The 19,082-nt window shown below is 45.4% G+C and overlaps 2 protein-coding genes across 2 annotated transcripts; one reads left to right on the top strand and one right to left on the bottom strand.

The window, feature by feature from the left end:
- Positions 1-593: 593 nt before the first annotated feature.
- prima1 (proline rich membrane anchor 1) lies at positions 594-10,937 on the bottom strand. The gene is made up of 4 exons (XM_053435421.1): positions 10,312-10,937; positions 9,290-9,431; positions 6,829-6,961; positions 594-1,095 (listed from the first exon to the last, which is right to left on the bottom strand). The coding sequence occupies exons 1-4, from the start codon at positions 10,633-10,635 to the stop codon at positions 996-998; spliced, it is 699 nt and encodes a 232-aa protein (XP_053291396.1). The 5' UTR covers positions 10,636-10,937; the 3' UTR covers positions 594-995.
- A 7,169-nt stretch (positions 10,938-18,106) lies between these two features.
- LOC128451554 (protein FAM181A-like) lies at positions 18,107-18,874 on the top strand. The gene has a single exon (XM_053435420.1). It carries the CDS (start codon positions 18,107-18,109, stop codon positions 18,872-18,874), a length of 768 nt encoding a protein of 255 aa, XP_053291395.1.
- Positions 18,875-19,082: the final 208 nt, after the last annotated feature.

Raw genomic sequence — 19,082 nt, 5'->3', positions numbered from 1 at the left:
AAACAGAGCTATCAAGAAATAAAAAATGGATTCATCGAGAGGTTCAAGATTTCTCGAGATGCGAGTAGCGTACGAGACAGTTCCTTTTTTTTCTTCGTTTGAGTAGAAAAATAAATTCAAAGGTAGATAAGTAAATAAATAGAGCAAATAAATAGATGAATGACTGAAGTATATTACATTTGAGCCTAAGTCTTCAGTGGCATTTTTGGCATGGTAACACAACCATGTCGATGTTGCTGCTCCTCTTTTTTTGTGTGTGTGTGTTTTTTTTTTTGTTCTTTAATATGGATTTCTTTAAATTGCATAGTCAGATGAATCCACATCTCAGAGCCAGGAGCAGCAGGAACATCATGCCTCTCACAAAGCATCTGTCTCAGAAATGGAGAACCGAAGATGAACAGTGTGAGGATTGGAATATAAAAAAATGTTGCATTCTCTGTAAAAACTGCATGCACGTTATGTATCGTAGATGTGTGTGTGTGTGTGTGTGTGTTTGAGGGGCTGGGGGGGGGGGGGGGGGGGGGATGTAAGGGGGCGTCCTGTAGAGCCTCCCATGGGAGCGTGGGGGCGGCTGTATTGTCTGTTGTTCCGTTGCAGATGTCAAAAGTGTGTGAGGTCTGGATCTGCGGCAGACTGGCAGACAGTCCCTCTCCAGCCAGCCGCCAACCAGCCTGTCAACAACACTTGCTGCTACTAAGAGCATAATGTCCAGCCTGCTGTGCCACTTTGGACACCATGGGGGCTTGTGGACCTTTCTCTCCGTCCTTTCTGCCTTCACTTTTTTTCCTCCTCCTTCCGTCTTCTGCAGCTCCTCCTGAGCTGAATGGTGTCTTTAGTCCGGGCGACATGCCAAGCAAATAGGGACGGTATTTCAATACCTCGGGTTGGAAATAAAACCCCTGTTGCATTCTGGGTGAGAAGGGATCGCTGTATTCGGGGGGGGGGATGAGGTGAGAGACGTACACGGTGATGTCACTTCCTGCGTCCACACCAGTCTATACCACAGTGTTGTTGGTACCCATGGCCTTCTTCTTGCGGATGCTCATGGCGTATTCCCCGCGACTCGTCCCGTTCTCCTCTTTCCGTAGTGGTTTCCTGCGAATAAACATTTTCAGAGAGTGAGGATGAGTTCCTTTAAAGAGAGAAGTGACACTACATTCGCCCGCGGCTAAAGGCCACGTCATTAAAACGGAGTTTCTAGACTGTTAACCTTTGGGCTGATTTGATTCCTCCGGCTGCTCTGGATGGATACGCTGGTCTCAGCGATCCTTTCTAATAAGCTCAATGTTCAAAGGTCACTTTTGCAAGGAGACGGGAGGGAAGGATGCTTTGCAACACAGGGGATAAGGCAATTACCTACTATGACTGGTAGATGCAATCTTCCTGCTAAGTAATGAGTATGTGTGCTGCTGCTCTTAAAACAACTTGGGAATAACATCGATACACAACCGCCTGGTGAAATCCCCTCTCAGCGCTGGCTGTGCTTTTGTACTCGGCTGCTTTTGGAGAGTACGTTCTGGTGCAAAATGAAGCGGTGACACATGATCCCTGTGCTGCTGCTGGCCTGTGAAGAGCAGTATCATTCAATGCCGCCCTTTTCATGCACTCCTCTGTGCCTTTGTGGTTATTATATTTGTCCAGTGTACTGTGGCTTCTGCACCGACCCCCTCAGCTGCTCTCCCCTGCTCGGGCTTATGTAACTCGGAGACAGATCTGAATACAGTTAATACAGTCATTGTCCCACTCAACACTGTACAGTGCCTTCACTGGCACAGCGGACCCTTAAGGGACATCTTAGCTCAGTGTCTCCTCTCCTAGCCGCTGAAAGCCGCGGCTGGCCGGTCCAACTTTGACGAACAGTCATTCTCAGTCCAGTCCAGCGCAAATCGCTTTCCTTTCCCGGACACGGTGCAGAGAGGGAATCCTTATAGGGCCAGATGAGCACATTTCACAGACATCATGTAACCCAATACAACGGCACTGCAATAAAAAACCTGTGTGAAGTTTGTTTAGTTTCTGTGGAGACCGGGTCAGAGATGTGAAGCTGTAAGTACTTTTTAAAGGGAGCATGCAGATTTTGAAAGAAGGAATAACATAAACATAAATGCAATGCTGCTCAATTCAATTCATATTTATATAAAATCTATGGGCTGTACCTTTAAGATTATATTCTCTCTGTTACAACTTAATGTTGTTTCTATTAATATCAGTTTTCTCCATGGTGGTGGTGTCAATCCACACAATATTTATTCATGCACATGGACACTCTATTTATTCACGATTCCTGAGCTGTCATCTCAATTTGTCAGCCGTCTCTTTTCCCGTGTGATCCCGCGCTCTTCAGCCAATCTGATTCTGCCACACCTGTTATACAACCATCTCTCTGCTGTCAGCTTTTCAAGCTGCTCCTGTCTCTGCTGTTTTCGGCTGTCATGTCCGTGCTGTGCTTGACCTCCGTGCCTCCACCTCCTCTGCTCATCACAGCTCCTCAGAAATCCTGCTCAGCTCCACTCCAGCCAATTTTCCTTTTTTTTCAGCAGAGGAATAACTCTCATCTGTTGTTTCGGCCAATCAGGATGTTTACCAGTTTCACCATGACAGAAAAAAATCTGAGTGGAGTCTGAATGATGAACAATCTTGATATGTTTCTAGAAAGGAGGGTTTTAAATGCCAATCAGCCCGCCACTTGGGTGAGACTAAGATTTATTTTATTACGACTATGACATCTATTTCCATTTTATACACACTCATGGTGCCTGGATAACAAATCCTACTGACTCTGCTGGTCTCCTGACTTGTAGCCACACCAGTTATTTCACATTGGTGGATTTAAATGAAATGTTTCTACAATTATTTAATGGATTGGTGCAGACATTTATGATCCCCTTGGGTGAACTGATACCCCTCTTTCTTTGCCTCTGGTGCAATTTAGTAATTTGCATAATTCAATTTGTTTGTTTTTCTTCATTCATGTCTCCCTCAGGATGAACTGTGGTCACTCCCTCACTTTTCAATTAGTGCTAGCATCAAGTCGACATTTAAGTTTGCCTGAAGACTTCGTTTTAAATTCCTGTTAAACAAATTGGTTTTGTGATTTGTTTGTTTCTCAACAAATGTCAGCATGCTAAAACATAAATGTAATATCTTACGCAGTATGTAAATACAAACAACAGATTTGTTTGGTCTATATGATGACAGAGGCTGGACAAGCTCCCAGCAAAGAACTTTAATCATTGTGATCGCCCTCTGGTGGCTGGCTTGCAGTACACCTCATAAACCCCACCTCCTCCAGGTTAGTGATTGGGACATGGACCAAACTAAAAAGTCAAAGCGCACATTGAATGAAATTGTCTTTCATTTAAGGTAATTATCACACTGATGTTTGGTCAAATATTTATTTTCTATATTTGATGCTATAAATATGGGGTGAAATATTGATCGACAGCTCAAACTATGACCGCACCAAACGATCACCGCTCTATGGACTGCTCTAAATAAAGTTCAAGATAGTGGCGCTACAGGCCACAGTCTATGACATCCAACTTAGTCTGGATTTTCATTGTGAGCATGTTTGCATGCTAATGTTATTAGCCTATTAAGCTCAATATATCATAATAATCAACCTTTAGCATGATAGCATGGGTGAGCATGGAGAGTTGCCGAAATGATACAGACAAAAAGGCATACAAAATAATATTAACTCACTTCAATTTTAAATAAAGCTAAATCAAGTCCATTGAGCTTTCTTGTATTGTTATGATTTTATGCCTGATAACTTGGAATGTAGATGCCTTAATAAGATGTTGACCAGTAATTGTTTCCTAAAATAGAAGACGCTGCACTGCAGAAAAAGTTGCAAACAAACTGTGAGGCTGTGACTAAGACTTCCTAGGGGACAGTCAGCTGTGAGGGGTCGTGTGGCTCAGGACACCGGGGACACTTGCTGGCCGTGTAGGACGGATGCAGCTTGCCGTGTCCCTGTGGGACCCGGGGAAAGCCTGAGACAGGAAACCGTCCAGCCGCGGGGTGGAAACACATTCTGCTGTGGGGGCGATGATTGGATGATTCGGCTGCAGCTCTGGGAGCTGGGATATACCAAAGTTTTCTCTAGGGGACAGATGATACTGTTTATAGCCAGTGTGGGAATTCTTCCCCTCAGAACAGTGAGTCACTGCGGACGATATTCATTTAACGTTACAATACGTCCCTGCAGCTCACTAATAATTTTAATTTCAAATTTTTTTGAGGGGTCAGTTTTTTCATGTCATGCTGTAAAATCCAGTCTGACCCTGTTGATTTAAAGCATGAAGGTGCTTCAGCCCTGTTTATTTCTCCCAGGATGTAATCTCCGCTCAGACTGACCATGTCGCTGGGGGCCACCATACAGGGCAGAGCACAGGGGCCTCAAACCAACCTCGACCCAGACGCTCAATAATAGATGCCATGCTGTTGACACATGGCAGGTGGCAACACAGGACTTCACAGGTGGGATGAATATTTCATATCAAAGCTGTGCAATCACAGCGCACTCTCCTGTTTGAAGTTTGGGGAATGGATCACGTCGAAATTGGGACATGTGTCGAGCTGTTTACGATTACTCCAGCCATCTGGATATTGCCATGGTTGAAAGAATAAGCATTAGAAAACAGACTGTAAAAAGCTGTCTGCAGCTCTGATGCTGCTGGTATAGTCATTTTTGAAAATGCAAGGAGATTAATAATGGATGTATCAGTAAACATTGGATTTTAAAGCATTTTGTTCCTTTTATTTTATCTGAGGTTGGACAGTTTGGGATGTGGTGTATCACCCTTGGACAGGACCGGCTGTGATGTGTTATCCGTCTTTGGACGAGCCTCCCAGCGCGGGAAGTGGTTGGGAAAAGCGACGAGCTTCATTAGTCAGTTGGGTTTGAGTTTTGTTTGTTTTGGCTCATTCCGTGGCTGAAAGCCCGGACCACAGCATCATGTCTCTTGCTTCGGATGGCACAGCAACACTGAGACCCAGCGTGTGTCTGAATCCTCTTCTCTATGCTCGAACACACCAGCCTCCCTGAGTGCTGTGGACTCTGAATAGAATGGCATGGAAGTGTTTCTTTCTTCTCTCCAGCCCTCTTTGCCTCTGACAGATGACTGGCAGACAGAGATTATAAAAAATAACAAAAGGCCAGGAGGGCTGGGACCTGCAGAGCTCGCTCCTCTGCTGTCTGTGCCGCTCAGGCCTTGGCCCTCGGCCAGCTGATTTTCATTGGGAAAGCCCGGAGCACCGAGGGGCTGGAAGTGCTATATATAACTGGCTGTTTCTCTCACTGACAAACCCTCTTTCACATTGTTATTGACCAAGATGCTCAATTACTGCCGTTGCTTGCTTTGCTAGACATCATTTTATCCGTCCTTGTCTCTGTGTTGTTTCCTCTCAGGAACAATGGACGGTTACAGATTCCCTGACAAATGTTTGAAGGAACCACATTTTCCCTGGATTCCCTGGCTGGTGACTAATGAATGTGTAATAAGGCCAGTTTGGCTGGACCTGTGTATTTCTCCCCTCTCATTCAGAGAGGAGGGCAGCTTGGCGTGGCACAAAGTCTGCAGTCTAGAGCCCACAGAGCTTCAGGACACGACCCGCTTGCATGTATAAAAGATGTGGCCTGTGAATGAATGACTGCGCAAATTAATTCATAAATAATGACTTGGGTTTGGGGCTAGAGCCCGTATTGCAACAACACTTTCCTACCACTGCTGCATTAAAAAAGGTGCCCCTTGGCTACACAGGGGGCTGGAGAATTGCCATAATGAATTCCTGAGCCAACTACCCATTACTTCCACTGCCTGACTTTGCCTATTTGTTGTTTAAAGAAAGGAGAGATAGAGTTCTGCTGAGGAAAGCCATATCTGGAATTGGGGCTTGATAAATCCCATAAATATAATATGGTAGGACACAAAATCTATTTAAACACTCATAAATAAAACATAAAAGTCGCTCCCTAATTAAGCACACATGTCTGTGGCTGTTCTCACGTGAGTGTGTGAAAGTCTGTGTTTATACCATGTTTTATAGAGTGTGTAAATATGCCACGATGATGTATGTATGTATGTTAAGATGCTGTGTGTATATGGATGGGTGCACACAAGTATCCTCTGCATGCTTCTCCGTGCATGTGCATGTGCATGCGCGGGGCTTTGCACGATGTGGACGTGTGTATGTGTGTGTGTGTGTGTTTGTGTGTTTGTGTTTGTTAAATGTCTGGGAACATTACCATGGATGTCAGAGTGCATGTGTAACATGGTGCTGCCTGAATGTCACACAGAGAATTGGGTCTGGTTTGTGCTGCAGGCAAAACCTCACGCAGCCTTTTCTCTAATAAGCCAAATGGGAAAAGCAGTTCCCGGCATCAACGGCAGCGTCTTGGGATTCCTCTGCTCGCCTCCTGCTTTCATGTTCCTGAATCATTTCTACCGAGCATTATGAAAAAAAAAAAAATGTAAACATGGTGATGTTACCTCAGGTTGTCATGCACCTCAATAAATTTATTTAGGATATAGGAGGTTTCTGCTGGACTCACTGTAGTGGATCTTTCTCAGTGATGTTTACAACCCATTCCATTACCTAACCTCTGACCTGAGTGTGACCCAGCAGGGTGAAGGCGGGGTCAACGTAGCCCCCTGCGCCGCTCTACCACGAGGCCAGGAGAAATACTCCTGTCTCCCATGGGTCACATTACACATGATATGTTGAGTAGCCAATCTCTGGCAGTTTCCATTTCAATTTGCAACGTCTGATATATTTAGGAGTAAGTAACTGAAATATGACAGGAAAAGAGAGAAATCCAACCTCTTGATGGCCTTGTAGCAGATGATGATGGCTGAGAGCAGGAACACCAATGAGGCACAGCCCACCGTTCCAAGCACTGCAATGTCCATCTCCATCCACCAGGGCCTCAACAAGGGCACCATGGGCTCCGGCACTTAGAACGAGAGAGAAGAGGGGAAAGGAGGAGAGAGAAAACGCAGAAAATGAATTTAATGAATCTCAAACAAAATACATTACTCTGCTTTCAATGCACACAACATCAACTTTAGCCGTGTCGTTATATCCTGAGTGATTGCATCATACAACACAGCAACAGAGCAGCATTGAAGGGATTCTCTGATTTGGCTCTTAGGTTCAACGTTCAAAGATATTCAACCTGACACCATGAATCATTTAAGGTCCCGTCAGCCTCCTCTACACCAGCACACCAGTAGACACCAATTTGTTGCAGGAACCTCCTGCTCTTCCCACATTAGATCTGTGGACTGAGGCCACTCACCAGGAACGTTGTATAACATTATGTGCATCAGAAACTTGAAGTCTGTAATGCAGAAACTTGCCTCCTCTCTTTCTGCAGTGTGTGATGCTCCCCCCACATCTATAACTCAGTTTAGTCATGTGCACATCAATGTATCGGAATGCCGATTTCTTCCAGCTCCATGCTCCTGAGCGAATACACCGTTATGTAGATGCAAAAAGGCGAACTCCTAACTCCCGCATGTACAGTGTTATCTGTTATGAATGAACGAAAAGGGTTTACACCATGGCAACAAATACTCCTCGGTAATGCCGTGGACTATTTTCCAGCACAGCACATTTCTCAACGGAGCAAATAACAAGGCGCTGCTCTTCCCGGTACGGCACACCACATCATAAGTCACTATGAATTTAAAAGCTCCTCTCGGCCAAACTTCCATTTTAATCCTGCATTTTGTCAACGGCTGTAGGATTTAATTCAGTCAGTGGTACGGATCGACTCTATTGTGATGGAGCACCCTCCTTTGAAAGGACTTCAGAAACCATTTTTAAGCACACGGGCGCTTACTTGCAGCGCCAATTTCCCCAAAGAGTTTTAGCACATAGATAAGATCGCAGCCATTGTCCCAGTTTTTTTGCCATGCATATTCATTGCATTTTAAAGACTTCAGTTTAAAGCAAAATGTCTGCTCTAACCACTCAGCAAATTAGGCTACTGAGGGAGTATCAAGATAATTATGTGCCTGTATAGATTAAATTGAAAAAGGGATGGAAAAAAACTCCCTTTTAGGTGAATTATTCATGGCGTCTGCAGCATCTGCAAACATTTTCCGTGTAAAGTTAAAAAGGAATGGAAATTGGCCTGCTTATCATACTTATCGTGACACGCTGCTTGTTGTGGAGGCACCAGATCCTTGTGGATGCAGAGCTCCACTTGTGCATTGGCGGTAAGTGGGCATCCAACCCCCCCTCGCCTCCACACACACAAACACACCTTGGTTTACAGTCAGATGGTCCTGGCAGCATTCATGCAGTGACCTTGACAACAATCACAGATGGGTCTATAACTCTCAATTCATAGGTAGCTCACATGGTGAGTCAGGGGAGGGAAAAAAGGAGGTCCATCTAAATTGAGCAGACAGAGAGAAATAGAAGAAAATTCATTGGACCTGATTGATTAAAACCTTTACAGTGCTGTCTGTTGAGACTTTGGTGATGAAGTGCTCCTCCCTATTCATAACACTAAGGGCTCAGGGTTGAGTGATTCTAAAGAGTCACAATAATAGCTCAGAATGGCTGCATCATCAGCAACGCCTGTCCCATATTTCAGCGCACTGTTCATTAGGTGCTTGAGACGCCATACAAATCATCTCAACTTTCACAGAGCGGGGCCCGGTGAAATATGTTCACCTATCTGTCAGTGGATTTACCGTTTTCAGAGTGGAGGGGGAGAAACTGCCGCAACAGGCCACTGGATCCACATATATACTGTACAGTATTTGTACACACACAAACACACAAACACACCCTTATTGCCGGCAGCTCAACTTCAAAAACTAAGCTGGAACTACTGTGCTGCTTCATTAGCTCCTTATCTCTATCAAATTAGAGCTAATTTAATTAACTCATCTGTGTTTTAATCAGGGGTCCTCCGGGGGAAACCCTACCACTGAGACACTGAGCTTGGCAGCCCAGCAGGCTTGGATTTCACAGGCAGCTGGGTACCCCTCAAGGTCAGACCCGGTATAAATTAGTCCTGTGTTCAGCTGTCAACATCCTGCTGGCTCTATCACACACAGAAAACCTAGGCCCATGCATGGGCACTCACACATCAACTCTCAGGGGAGGGGAAATGTTTCCTCTTTTGCATAAAAGGAAAAACAGTTTCTTCAGACTATTGCTTGACACGTGGCTGTAGGAGTGAGATCCAACTGTGGGGTGAGAGTGGAGGGGGTGAGGCAGACAGTCTCGGACGGTGACAGGTGTGAAAGCCTGGGTTTCTTACCTGAGGTGACCAGTAGCCGCGGGGGAGGCGGGGGAGGCGGCGGTGGAGGCAGGGGAGGGTATCTTCTACAGTGGCATGCCAGCTGGCACTGTTCACTAACTTTCTCCGCCACAGTCCGTGAGCATGACCTCTGGAGTTCTCCCTTATGGCGAGGGAGAGAGGAAGAGAAAGAGAGAGAGACATTGAAATGGCTGAGGCCCTGTCCTTCAGTGCATTACTCAGAAGTGCCATCAGCACAACACTGTGCAGCACAAATGGAGAGTCTTGAACAGCTCAGCAGCCTCTCATTTGGCAGCACCGTGGACATCCTCTCAGCATTCTCTCCATATCGCAGCTCCAGTGTTTGTTGTCACTGGGGCTGCTGCTGTATGTAGTACATGCACAATAGTAGCACGTCTATGGCTGCATCAGCCCGCTCCCGGGAAGAAACCACCCACGAGCAGAGTGGGCAGCAGGCTGCCCCGAGGAGTGTGCGTGGGCGGACTTGGAAACTCAAGCTGATCACATTACACATGAACCCTGGCAACAGTGTGTGCGTGTGAACAACAGCTCACCACTATCTGTAGGCAGCAGCAGCACGGGGCAGAGGTTAGAATACTCATCACTAGCATATGCCTGCCTGCTGCAGGGATCCTAGTGGGATAACTGAATATTGTCATCATAAAAACACAGTTGGCTACTCCATGTTCCCACCACAAAGAGAGATGAGTGTCTGCGTTTGGATGAGAGTGCACTTAGATGTAATTTCCATGCCTTAGTGGAAACTCTGCATATGCATGGCTCAGAGTATTTAAACTCACATGTTTGCCATGGACTGGGGACACCTCCATATAGTGATTGCACACAAGCAAAGGATTATATTATAACTGCAGCTAAATGTGTGCATACAAGTTTTAAAAAAAAAGACAGTCAGCACCACAGTTTTAACCACAGTCCATCAGTAAATCAAACTCCAACTACATTCGTGCGACCTCTCCTCGTGCGTAAAGTGACAAGTGGCGCGCCCGAGCCGTGATCCTTACCTGGCATGAGAGTAAAAACAGTGAGAGGAGGCAGTGACCGAAGAATAAAGGCCAACAACTTAAAGTGAATGGCATTAGATCTTGGACCAGCATTCCTCTGTAGTCGAAGATACTCGGCAGCGTTTCCAACAGATGAATGCAGCACACATAGGCTGGAAGTGTGTGGGAAATAACCATCCACCCTGTCCACTTCAGCGCAGAGATCTGTGACAGGCGTCCCCAGAAGTAGTTTATAATGCCACAGTCATTTTCCTCTTGAAATCCCGTTGTCGGTAGCATAGGACAGGCGAGCCGGTGGAGTGAGTGAAGCAAATGTTCGATCATTCACATGTCGAAAGTAGTTCTTCTCTTTTTGCTTTCTTTCTTTCTTTCTTTCTTTTGTTCTTTCTTTCTTTCTTTCTCTCTTTCTTTCTTTCTTTCTTTCTTTCCTTCTTTCCTTCTTTCCTTCTTTCCTTCTTTCCTTCTTTCTTTCTTTCTCTGGTACTCAAACGGCGACCTGGATCACGCCGGTGGTCCGCGCAATGTGAGGGCGGTGGATGGCCCGTACCTTACATCCCTCCTCGGCTGCGAGCATGAGTGCAAATGGGCCACTCAAGCCATCGAAGTTGAAGGAGAGAGGTGGGGGGGGAAACACGGAAAGAGAGAGAGAGAGAGAGCGAGAGAGAGAGAGCGAGAGAGAGAGAGCGAGCAAGAAAGAGAGAGAGCGAGCAAGAGAGAGAGAGAGAGAGAGAGAGAGAGAGAGAGAGAGAGAGAGAGAGAAAGAAGAAGATCCTCAGGAATATCGTGCGGCAGGATTCCTCACATCTCCCCCTCAACTTATCTGGGCTGAGCGGTGGATGTGCACGGGCGCGTCCGGAGCGCAGAGGCTGAGCCGCGGGTTCACAAACTGATGCCTCCCGCGCCGTATGCCAGAAACGCAGCGGGCTGTGTCACACGGGAGCGTCAGCATCACCACCGCCGCGCACTGGAGGCTGCGCGCACATCAGCTCATCCTGGCGGCGCGCAGGCATCCTACAAATTCACCCTCCTCAAAAAGTAGCTCCCCCCCCACCACCACCACCACCTCGTCCCCTTCATCCTCATCACCGCTCCCTTCATCCTCCCAAAAAGAGGGAGATAGATAGAGAGAGGAGGAGGAGGGCGGGTTATTGGGGGGGATGTGGTCATTATTAGGGCGTTTGTATCAGTTGGCTTTTATTTTATATTTTTTTGTATTGCTTGTTTATAGTTGTGTGTGTGTTTTTTTATTTTTTATTTGTATCATAGTGGTCCAGGCAGGAGAGTATAGCCCACAATGATGCGTGGAGGAGGAGAGTGCGTAAGGATGACGCGTCAAGTGGAGTGAGAGGGAGAGAGAGAGAGAGAGAGAGAGAGAGAGAGAGAGAGAGAGAGAGAGAGAGAGTGCTAGACGCCTACCGACTGAAAACATTGCCATGCCCATGTTTGATTTCCCATCTAGAACACTCTGTGGTCCAATGTCCCCAAGTAGGCCGAGGGAATAAACACCACTAATGTAACCTGGCATTCACTGCTTATATTGTGCTCAACAACAAAGACATTTGTAAGATATTCATGAGCCATTTATTTTGTTTAACTTAACTTTCACTTTATATTCGCCACTTGCTGTGAAGCTTATATATTACCATGCTGATATAGTTCATGGGAGGAGATGCTGAGTAGGCCAGAGGGTAAAGAGTGTGGCTGCGACGGGTAGTTTTTTAAGAGCAGAGTTGCATAATGTTGTTGGTGGTCCTCACTCGGCACAGTTATGAAATTACCCCACAGCTCACAGCCATCGTACTAGAGAGCCAACCTGACAGGCACAGTTTACTGGGGTTTAGTTAAACACTGTCAGAGGGAATCAGATCTCATCTTCTGGTGTCAATGATTAGCACCGAGAAGAACATTTGTATGTTTTATAATATTTGCAATCTGTATCTGTTATTTGACGTTACCACATTTATAAAAAAAATATCCCACTTACTATAGTCGTAGTGCTGATTTAGTGGAGCACAGTTTTCAGTCAAACATTTACATTTAAATCACAGTTTCCTTGTCCCACAGTTATGTAAATGACAATGTGTGTCTATGATAGAGGTTGTTTTCAAACAACGTTAACAGAAAAAAGTCTGAAGTCCAGCAACAAGGTCCACGTCTGGCCAGATAACCCAAATAAAATATGAAAAGACAAAACACAATAAAACAACTAAACAGAACAAAACAAATGAAAAACATCATCAACCCCCTATAATTCTACAGAGTAACATTGGATACCTGATCCAAATATAACTTTTGCAAGAACAAGTGGCGTCGATCTCTCATCGTTCAGGCAAGGACTGGGCCCCAAACTCTATCAAAAAGACCTTCTCTTCCAGCCACTGTGAGTCCATCTCATAGCTTACCATTGCACTTAATACCACTATCCACTCCTTAAAAGTGGATAAAGTTGCAGACTTCCAGTGGCGCAGGGTTATCCTACACCCTGTTAACAAAGCTAAGCGGCACCATAATCTCTGGAGTTCTGACATTTCACTATAGTCTGGTATAATCCCAAGAGACATGTTGCAGGATTTTTCCTCCTCATTTTTCAAGAAAGAAATGATTTCAGTCCAAATGGTAGATCACAGCTTTAAAGCTGCAACAGCCAAGTGATTTTTCTATTCACGACTGCTTATCTAAAATTTCCAAAGAAGAGTCGAAACATCCAGCCTGTCGTCAGATCCAGCCTGTCAATTGTGAGGATCTGCTTCTTTTCACTTAATCATAGTAATGGTCATCGGGTCTTTTGTTGTTTATTGGACAAAACAGGACATTTAGAGACATCGTCGTGAGCTTTGGAAACTTGTGATTATCCATTTGGACAGTTTTTTGCCATTTTATTGTCCAAATGGATAAAAATCAATCTGCAGTTTAAACACAATTGGAAACCTCTCTCCTTCCTTATCGTGGACATCTTTGTTCCGGAGCACTCTCTGTCACTGGGCGATCTTGTTTGAAGGACTTGAACAGGGGGTTTCAAGCCTTAAACCTCAAATGTCAGTTCTGCAGGACAGTTTCTCCTCTTCTCTCCTTTCTGCTCAGCTTGTATTCATGTTTCACAAACCCCACATCCATATGTGCTCCAAATCTTCCTCGAGAGGTGAGAGCCAATTGTGTCACAGCTTGCTTAGTCCAAATAACACAAAGAGCATCTCGGCCGACTAGTCAAACAATTTTGGATTAAGATCAATGGATTCAGCATCGAGCCCCACAGCCTTTTCCTTGCTGCCGAGCGTTTATCACATCTCTTGCCTATCAAAAAGCTCTTCACAGACAGTAAGCGGGTGAGCTCATGCACACAAGAGCCGTGGATGACTTTTAGAGTGGAAAATCCACAGCTGCTGTTAAACTGCATTTGCACATATACAGTAGAATGCAGAGTTTGTTTTTATTCCTGAGTTTCTGATGCACACAACAAGCCTGGGTTTGGAATATATATATAGTGGGCCCAGCGGTTCAGCTCGTCCATCCGCTCCTACAGTCTGTCCCAGTATTGATTATCTGACAAGAGGAGAGCACTACATCCTCCAGGTTACTTCCTGCTGCCTCAACTCATTCCAACAAGCAGCAGTCTGCCACAACATACATCACGGCCCCTTTTAAAGTCAGATAAGAAAAGCTCTTAATAAAATTACTGAGGTCTTTCAGTGTGATTATTTTTGCCGAGAATAATCAACAGTGTCTCTGTAAGCCAACAGGAGCCAAAACAAATGACTGGCATCGAGCAGAAGGAGATTTTAAAAGCTCACGTCAAGCATGGAGTATTAGTGTTCTTAGAAAATGACTGAGCTGCATCTATCTTCATCTGTTCATCTCCTTTATTGGAACAGGCCAGTTGTTTTTTATCACTGTGGAGGTAGATTGCCATCTAGTGGGAAAGTCTGGCAACACATGACATTGAGAGGTTCCATGTAAATGTATCACAGATCAATGGCTCATTATAAATTAATAAGCACAATTTTGTGTTCAGTCATTAAATAAAATAAAAAAATACTGAAAATAGCACGGACAGTATTGGATGAAGTTGTTTTTGCTACACAAAGTCACATAAAACACAAGAATAAGAACAAGAATAAGAACAAGACCAAGACCAAGACCAAGACCAAGACCAAGAATAAGAATAAGAATAAGAACAAGAACAAGAACAAGAATAAGAATAAGAATGATATCAAATTAAATCTCCACACTGCATTCTCACAGTACTATCTTCCTACTTCTTTTAAACATGTACAGCTTTTAGCTTATGATATGTTGACATGATTTCATACTTCACCAAACGTCAACAAATAATACAGGAGCCAAATAAGGAATACATTTCTCCCTCTGATGTCTTTGTGTCCCTATTGTCCTTCGATTCATCCAGATCCAGATAACACAGTGTGTTCGGAGTGAAGATGATCCATTGCTCCCAATTACTGGGAGAGTTCTGCGGAGGATTTTCCATCACTTTTACACTATCTGGCCACTTTATGTGACACACCCACACAGTCTATTACAATCCAACACAACGGTTCTGCCATAAAGTCTGCTGAGGTCACAAGTTTTAGAGGTTGTCGTCGAGGTTGTAGTCGTAGAAGATGGTGATGTCCTGGACTGTGTTGTACTCAGAGGTGTTTCTAATGTTCTTCCTCCTCATGTATGTAAATAGGGAGGAGCAAAACAAGAAAATTAATGGCAGAGTTGCTCTGCTGAATTGCCATATATTTTATAGGTGTATAAACTGACTGCTGAGTGTGTATTTATTACCACAGTTGGGTCCATACATAGCTTTTTTTGCCATAGCCAGAAGACGTGGGATTAATTAGCTCTAATGAGCCCTCAATATCTCCATCAACACTGCTGTTGAGTAGAGGTTTGTTTGTGATGTGTGATTTCAAACTAACGCCCTCCTTCTCCTAGAAATCTGTAGACGTATGTAATGCTACACACATAAAATCTTAAACCACCCCCTGTTATTACCCCATTTATTTCTTTGTTCCATTTCACTTTGCCCTAGAGAGCTGTTATCTTCATGGATCGGTGCACTGTATATGGCTTTTATCTAATTTGATGTATGGTTATAGCTCTCCATATTTTTTATTTCCCTTGCTCTGGTTTATCTTCCGTGTATCCTCATCTGGTCTGTCTCTTGTGCTGCTGTAATACTGACTGTCCCCGCCCCGGAGCATCAATACACTCATATCTTATCTTGTTGTGGCTATTTTGGAGCAAAGAACTGATACAGGGCACAGAAAAAAGTGCCCATACTTACAATAGATAGTTCCACTAATGGATGTGTCATGGAGAGCTTCTGCTGGAGAGACAGCCCAGACAGAGTCAGATTTCTTTTACACTACAGAGCCCCACTGGGCCGCTGCTAAATAGATTTTGTCTACAGTATCCAAACACAGGGAGGAATGATAGTCTGGTACTTTGTAACATCACCAGACACCCAAACACTTCCTGGTAGCAACATTTTTTCAAGTGGAGTCTGCCCGGCACTGCGGAGATGCATATGTATAAATATATATATAAATACATATACACATGCATATTTAAAACAGTGTTGCATCACATGTTTAGATGTTTACAGCTATAGAACAAAACTCTTTTCTGAGCTTGAAAAACCTTAAGTTCCTGACATATAAAAGTGCTACAGTCCCCATTTCAAGTCATGGTCCTCCACCTCATAAAGTAGCCTGGACAAAAACGATCCTATAGAGCAGCCAGGTGACCAAGAGAGATGTGCCACAATGATGGTGATGATGGTGATGATGGTTTTCCAATCTCTGACCAGAAGTAATCAGATGGTTGCAATCTGCAACATCGCCACTAGATGCCACTAAATCCTACACACTGGTACTTTAAATGTATATCTTTGGTGCACATGTGCAACAGTTACAGTAAGACTATAATGTGTTTGATGGTACAGTTTGTCTACATGTCTGTGGATTGAGCATGTAGGACGACTCCAATGAGCCCCCCCCCCCCAAGCTAGATTAAAGTGTATCGGTCAATTTATAGATGGCTCAGCTCAACCCACCATACAGCTGAAATGCAAATGTCCCATGCATCCACCTGTCCTGGCAAAAGGACAGCGATGCACTGTGGGATTTACGGACGCCTTTATGTGCTTCCTCTTTCTCCCTCCTCTCATTCTCCCTCACTTCAAAAGCACAGGAGTAGGGGTGACAGGCCAGGGGAGGGAGAGCCCCATTGTTAATTGGCCTTTTCAGCCGAACAGAGAGGTGAAGGGAAGAAGAAGAGAGCAGGACAATGGGGTCCCTTTCGCCTCTCCAGAACAAGAGTGATGCACTGCCTTAAAAGATAGAGCGGCCAGAGCACACACACACACATATAGACCTGCAGGGCTCTCCTCAGACAACCCCAAACGGACTGAATGAGGCAATCAATCACGGAGGCTGCACTTCACTACAAGTAAATGGCCTGTAGCCTTCATATAGACTGCAGACTCTTTCTTTTTTTTTTCAAGAAAGTTCAGTGTCCTGGTGCAGGAGGGAATCAACGGTTCACGGTATATTCTTTGAGGACAAGTGTTGCTCCCCAGACAAACAGCTTCCTCCACGTCTCACTCCACTGCTGCTGCTGGGCTTCAATGGGAGGAAAGGTACTCTCAATTTTTTTGTATCCCCTCACTTCAATAAGGGGATGAAGCTCAATTAGCATTTCACAACTCCCCTCTTCCTCTTCCTCCGCCTCCATTGCAACCTTCCCTGCAGAGCCCGTGCTTTCTCTTTGGGGATTGTCCTGTTTTGGGCCCTTGTTGCCGTTGGCAGGGTGACAGTATTCGAGTGTGCAAACTTGTGCCATTGTCCGCGGGCCAGAGGGAGCCATGGAGACCCCCATAATATGACACAGGAAAATGTTTGCTGATGGCAATTCTATGGGCTTTGTCCGACTCTTTCTCCTTCATGACGACTCGATTTAAGTCTCTAAATGTTTGACTACAAATGCAGGAGTGCTATCCAGCTCCTTCCCCTTTGTCCCGCGAGGTTTGAATGAGTAATTCAGCCTTTGTGTCGCTCGATTGAGGGGGCAAACAGAAAGACAAGATTCTTCAGCGTTCAAGCCCCCTTTCCATGGTTATGCACTCTTTAGATCCCCCCCCCCCCCCCCCCGACCCACCCTCACTAAGTCCTTCAGCTGACATCACTCTCTGTGTTGCTCCATCTATGTTCAAATGTGTACTTTAAAAAGAGCTTGAGAGTAGAGTTGGATTTTACGCATTTTTTTCGGCAGAGTTAGTAATTTTGTATTCATGCGCACTCCGTGTGTAAGAGATGCTTGGCTCAGCGCGCAGAAATTCACCGTCAAGGAGAAATATCGCATCCCCTCAGCGGCGGCTTCTTTTTTCTTTTCTTTTTTTAGAGATCTCCATGACAACAATTTGCAATGGTGAAGAATTCGATACCGGGGCGCTTGGAGGCTGATTGGGGTGCATTGTGAGGGGCCTGGGGTCGCTGATTGGTTCAAGGAAAGCACCATAACTACAAGGAGTTTATATTCATTCAACTTGTTGAAGTGCTCCAACTGCAGTGTGGAGAACAGTCTGCGCCCGGGCTGCGCCTTCGAGGCTGGATTCATCCACAAGTGGTGCGTAAAGATTCATCCACCAGTGGTGCGTAAAGAAGATTCGCATCACCTTCAGTTAAGGTTTTGCTAAATTCTTAACTTGAATCCTTTTTTTAAATGTATTTTTCTCTTTAGATGCTGATGGTGAACCACAAGCTCTAACATGGACTGATTTGGAGTCAACATGGCAAACGCAGACAGTGAGGTGAAAACGCTGCTGAATTTCGTAAATTTGGCATCGAGTGACATCAAGGCAGCTCTGGACAAGTCAGCTCCGTGCAGACGATCCGTGGACCACAGGAAATATCTGCAGAAGCAGCTGAAGCGCTTCTCCCAGAGGTACTCCAGGGTGCCAAGGTGCCACACGCACAGGCCTGCGGAATACGCGTACGGCAGACCGGCTGCGGGGACTGCGCAGCAGAGCGTAAAGGGCGCAGACAAGGTCAGGTCGGATGCGCAGGACGTGGAGAATGCTGGGAGCGCGGTGCAGGTGCCCATGAGGAAGCGCCAGCTCCCGGCTTCGTTTTGGGAGGAACCCAAGTTGACCCCAGCTAAAAAGGAGCGCTCATTGAAAAGAGGCCCTGCAGGTGCGTCTGAGGGCGGGGACCACGAGAAGCGGAAGAGGAGTTGTGGTGAGGACGCAAATAAGGCCGCGCTGCCTGCGTCCGGCCGGCGCAGCTCTGCGGACAAAGAGCCGCTCAAACTGGACCTGAGCTCTCACCACTGCGTGAGCGTGTGCGGCTGCTGCCCTTTCCAGTACCACGGACACCAGGTCCTCCATAGTCACATCGTTGTCCCCCACCCGCCCCTGGGACTGTGGAGCAAGGCAGCAGGGACAGAGACACCAGAGCATCCTTATGGACAGAAGCTTCACACACATGTCGTGGTCAAACCCATTCCCACCAAACCCACCGTCCAGTCTCCCATCTTCAGTGTGTTTGGATTCATTTAATTCCTCTACTAATGAACCCACACACAGACAAATGTAAATATGACTACTTCTTGTTACTGTGTGCTTCACACAGCCGCTTCCATTTTCAGTATTTGATCAGAAGACTCTTTCCTCAAGCACTTATTGGATTTCTTCATTTATTTTGATTGCTTAAATCTAAAGGACTAAATTGCACTTCTCTGCAGAATGAGTTAATCAGCTTCATTTT

This window comes from Pleuronectes platessa, chromosome 11 (genome assembly GCF_947347685.1).
Source record: "Pleuronectes platessa chromosome 11, fPlePla1.1, whole genome shotgun sequence".
NCBI classification, from domain to species: domain Eukaryota; kingdom Metazoa; phylum Chordata; class Actinopteri; order Pleuronectiformes; family Pleuronectidae; genus Pleuronectes; species Pleuronectes platessa.
Note: the sequence above shows the minus strand (reverse complement) of the source record. Positions and strands in the feature narration are given on the sequence as shown.

Bases quoted from the DNA above. Each gene is read 5' to 3' on its own strand.
- LOC128451554 (XM_053435420.1), top strand. From the start codon at position 18,107: ATGGCAAACGCAGACAGTGAGGTGAAAACGCTGCTGAATTTCGTAAAT.
- prima1 (XM_053435421.1), bottom strand. From the start codon at position 10,635: ATGATCGAACATTTGCTTCACTCACTCCACCGGCTCGCCTGTCCTATG. The intron at 6,962-9,289 runs GTAAGAAACCCA...TCTCGTTCTAAG, and splicing joins GCGGCTACTGGTCACCTCAG to TGCCGGAGCCCATGGTGCCC. The intron at 1,096-6,828 runs GTTGGATTTCTC...GTTTATTCGCAG, and splicing joins TGCTACAAGGCCATCAAGAG to GAAACCACTACGGAAAGAGG.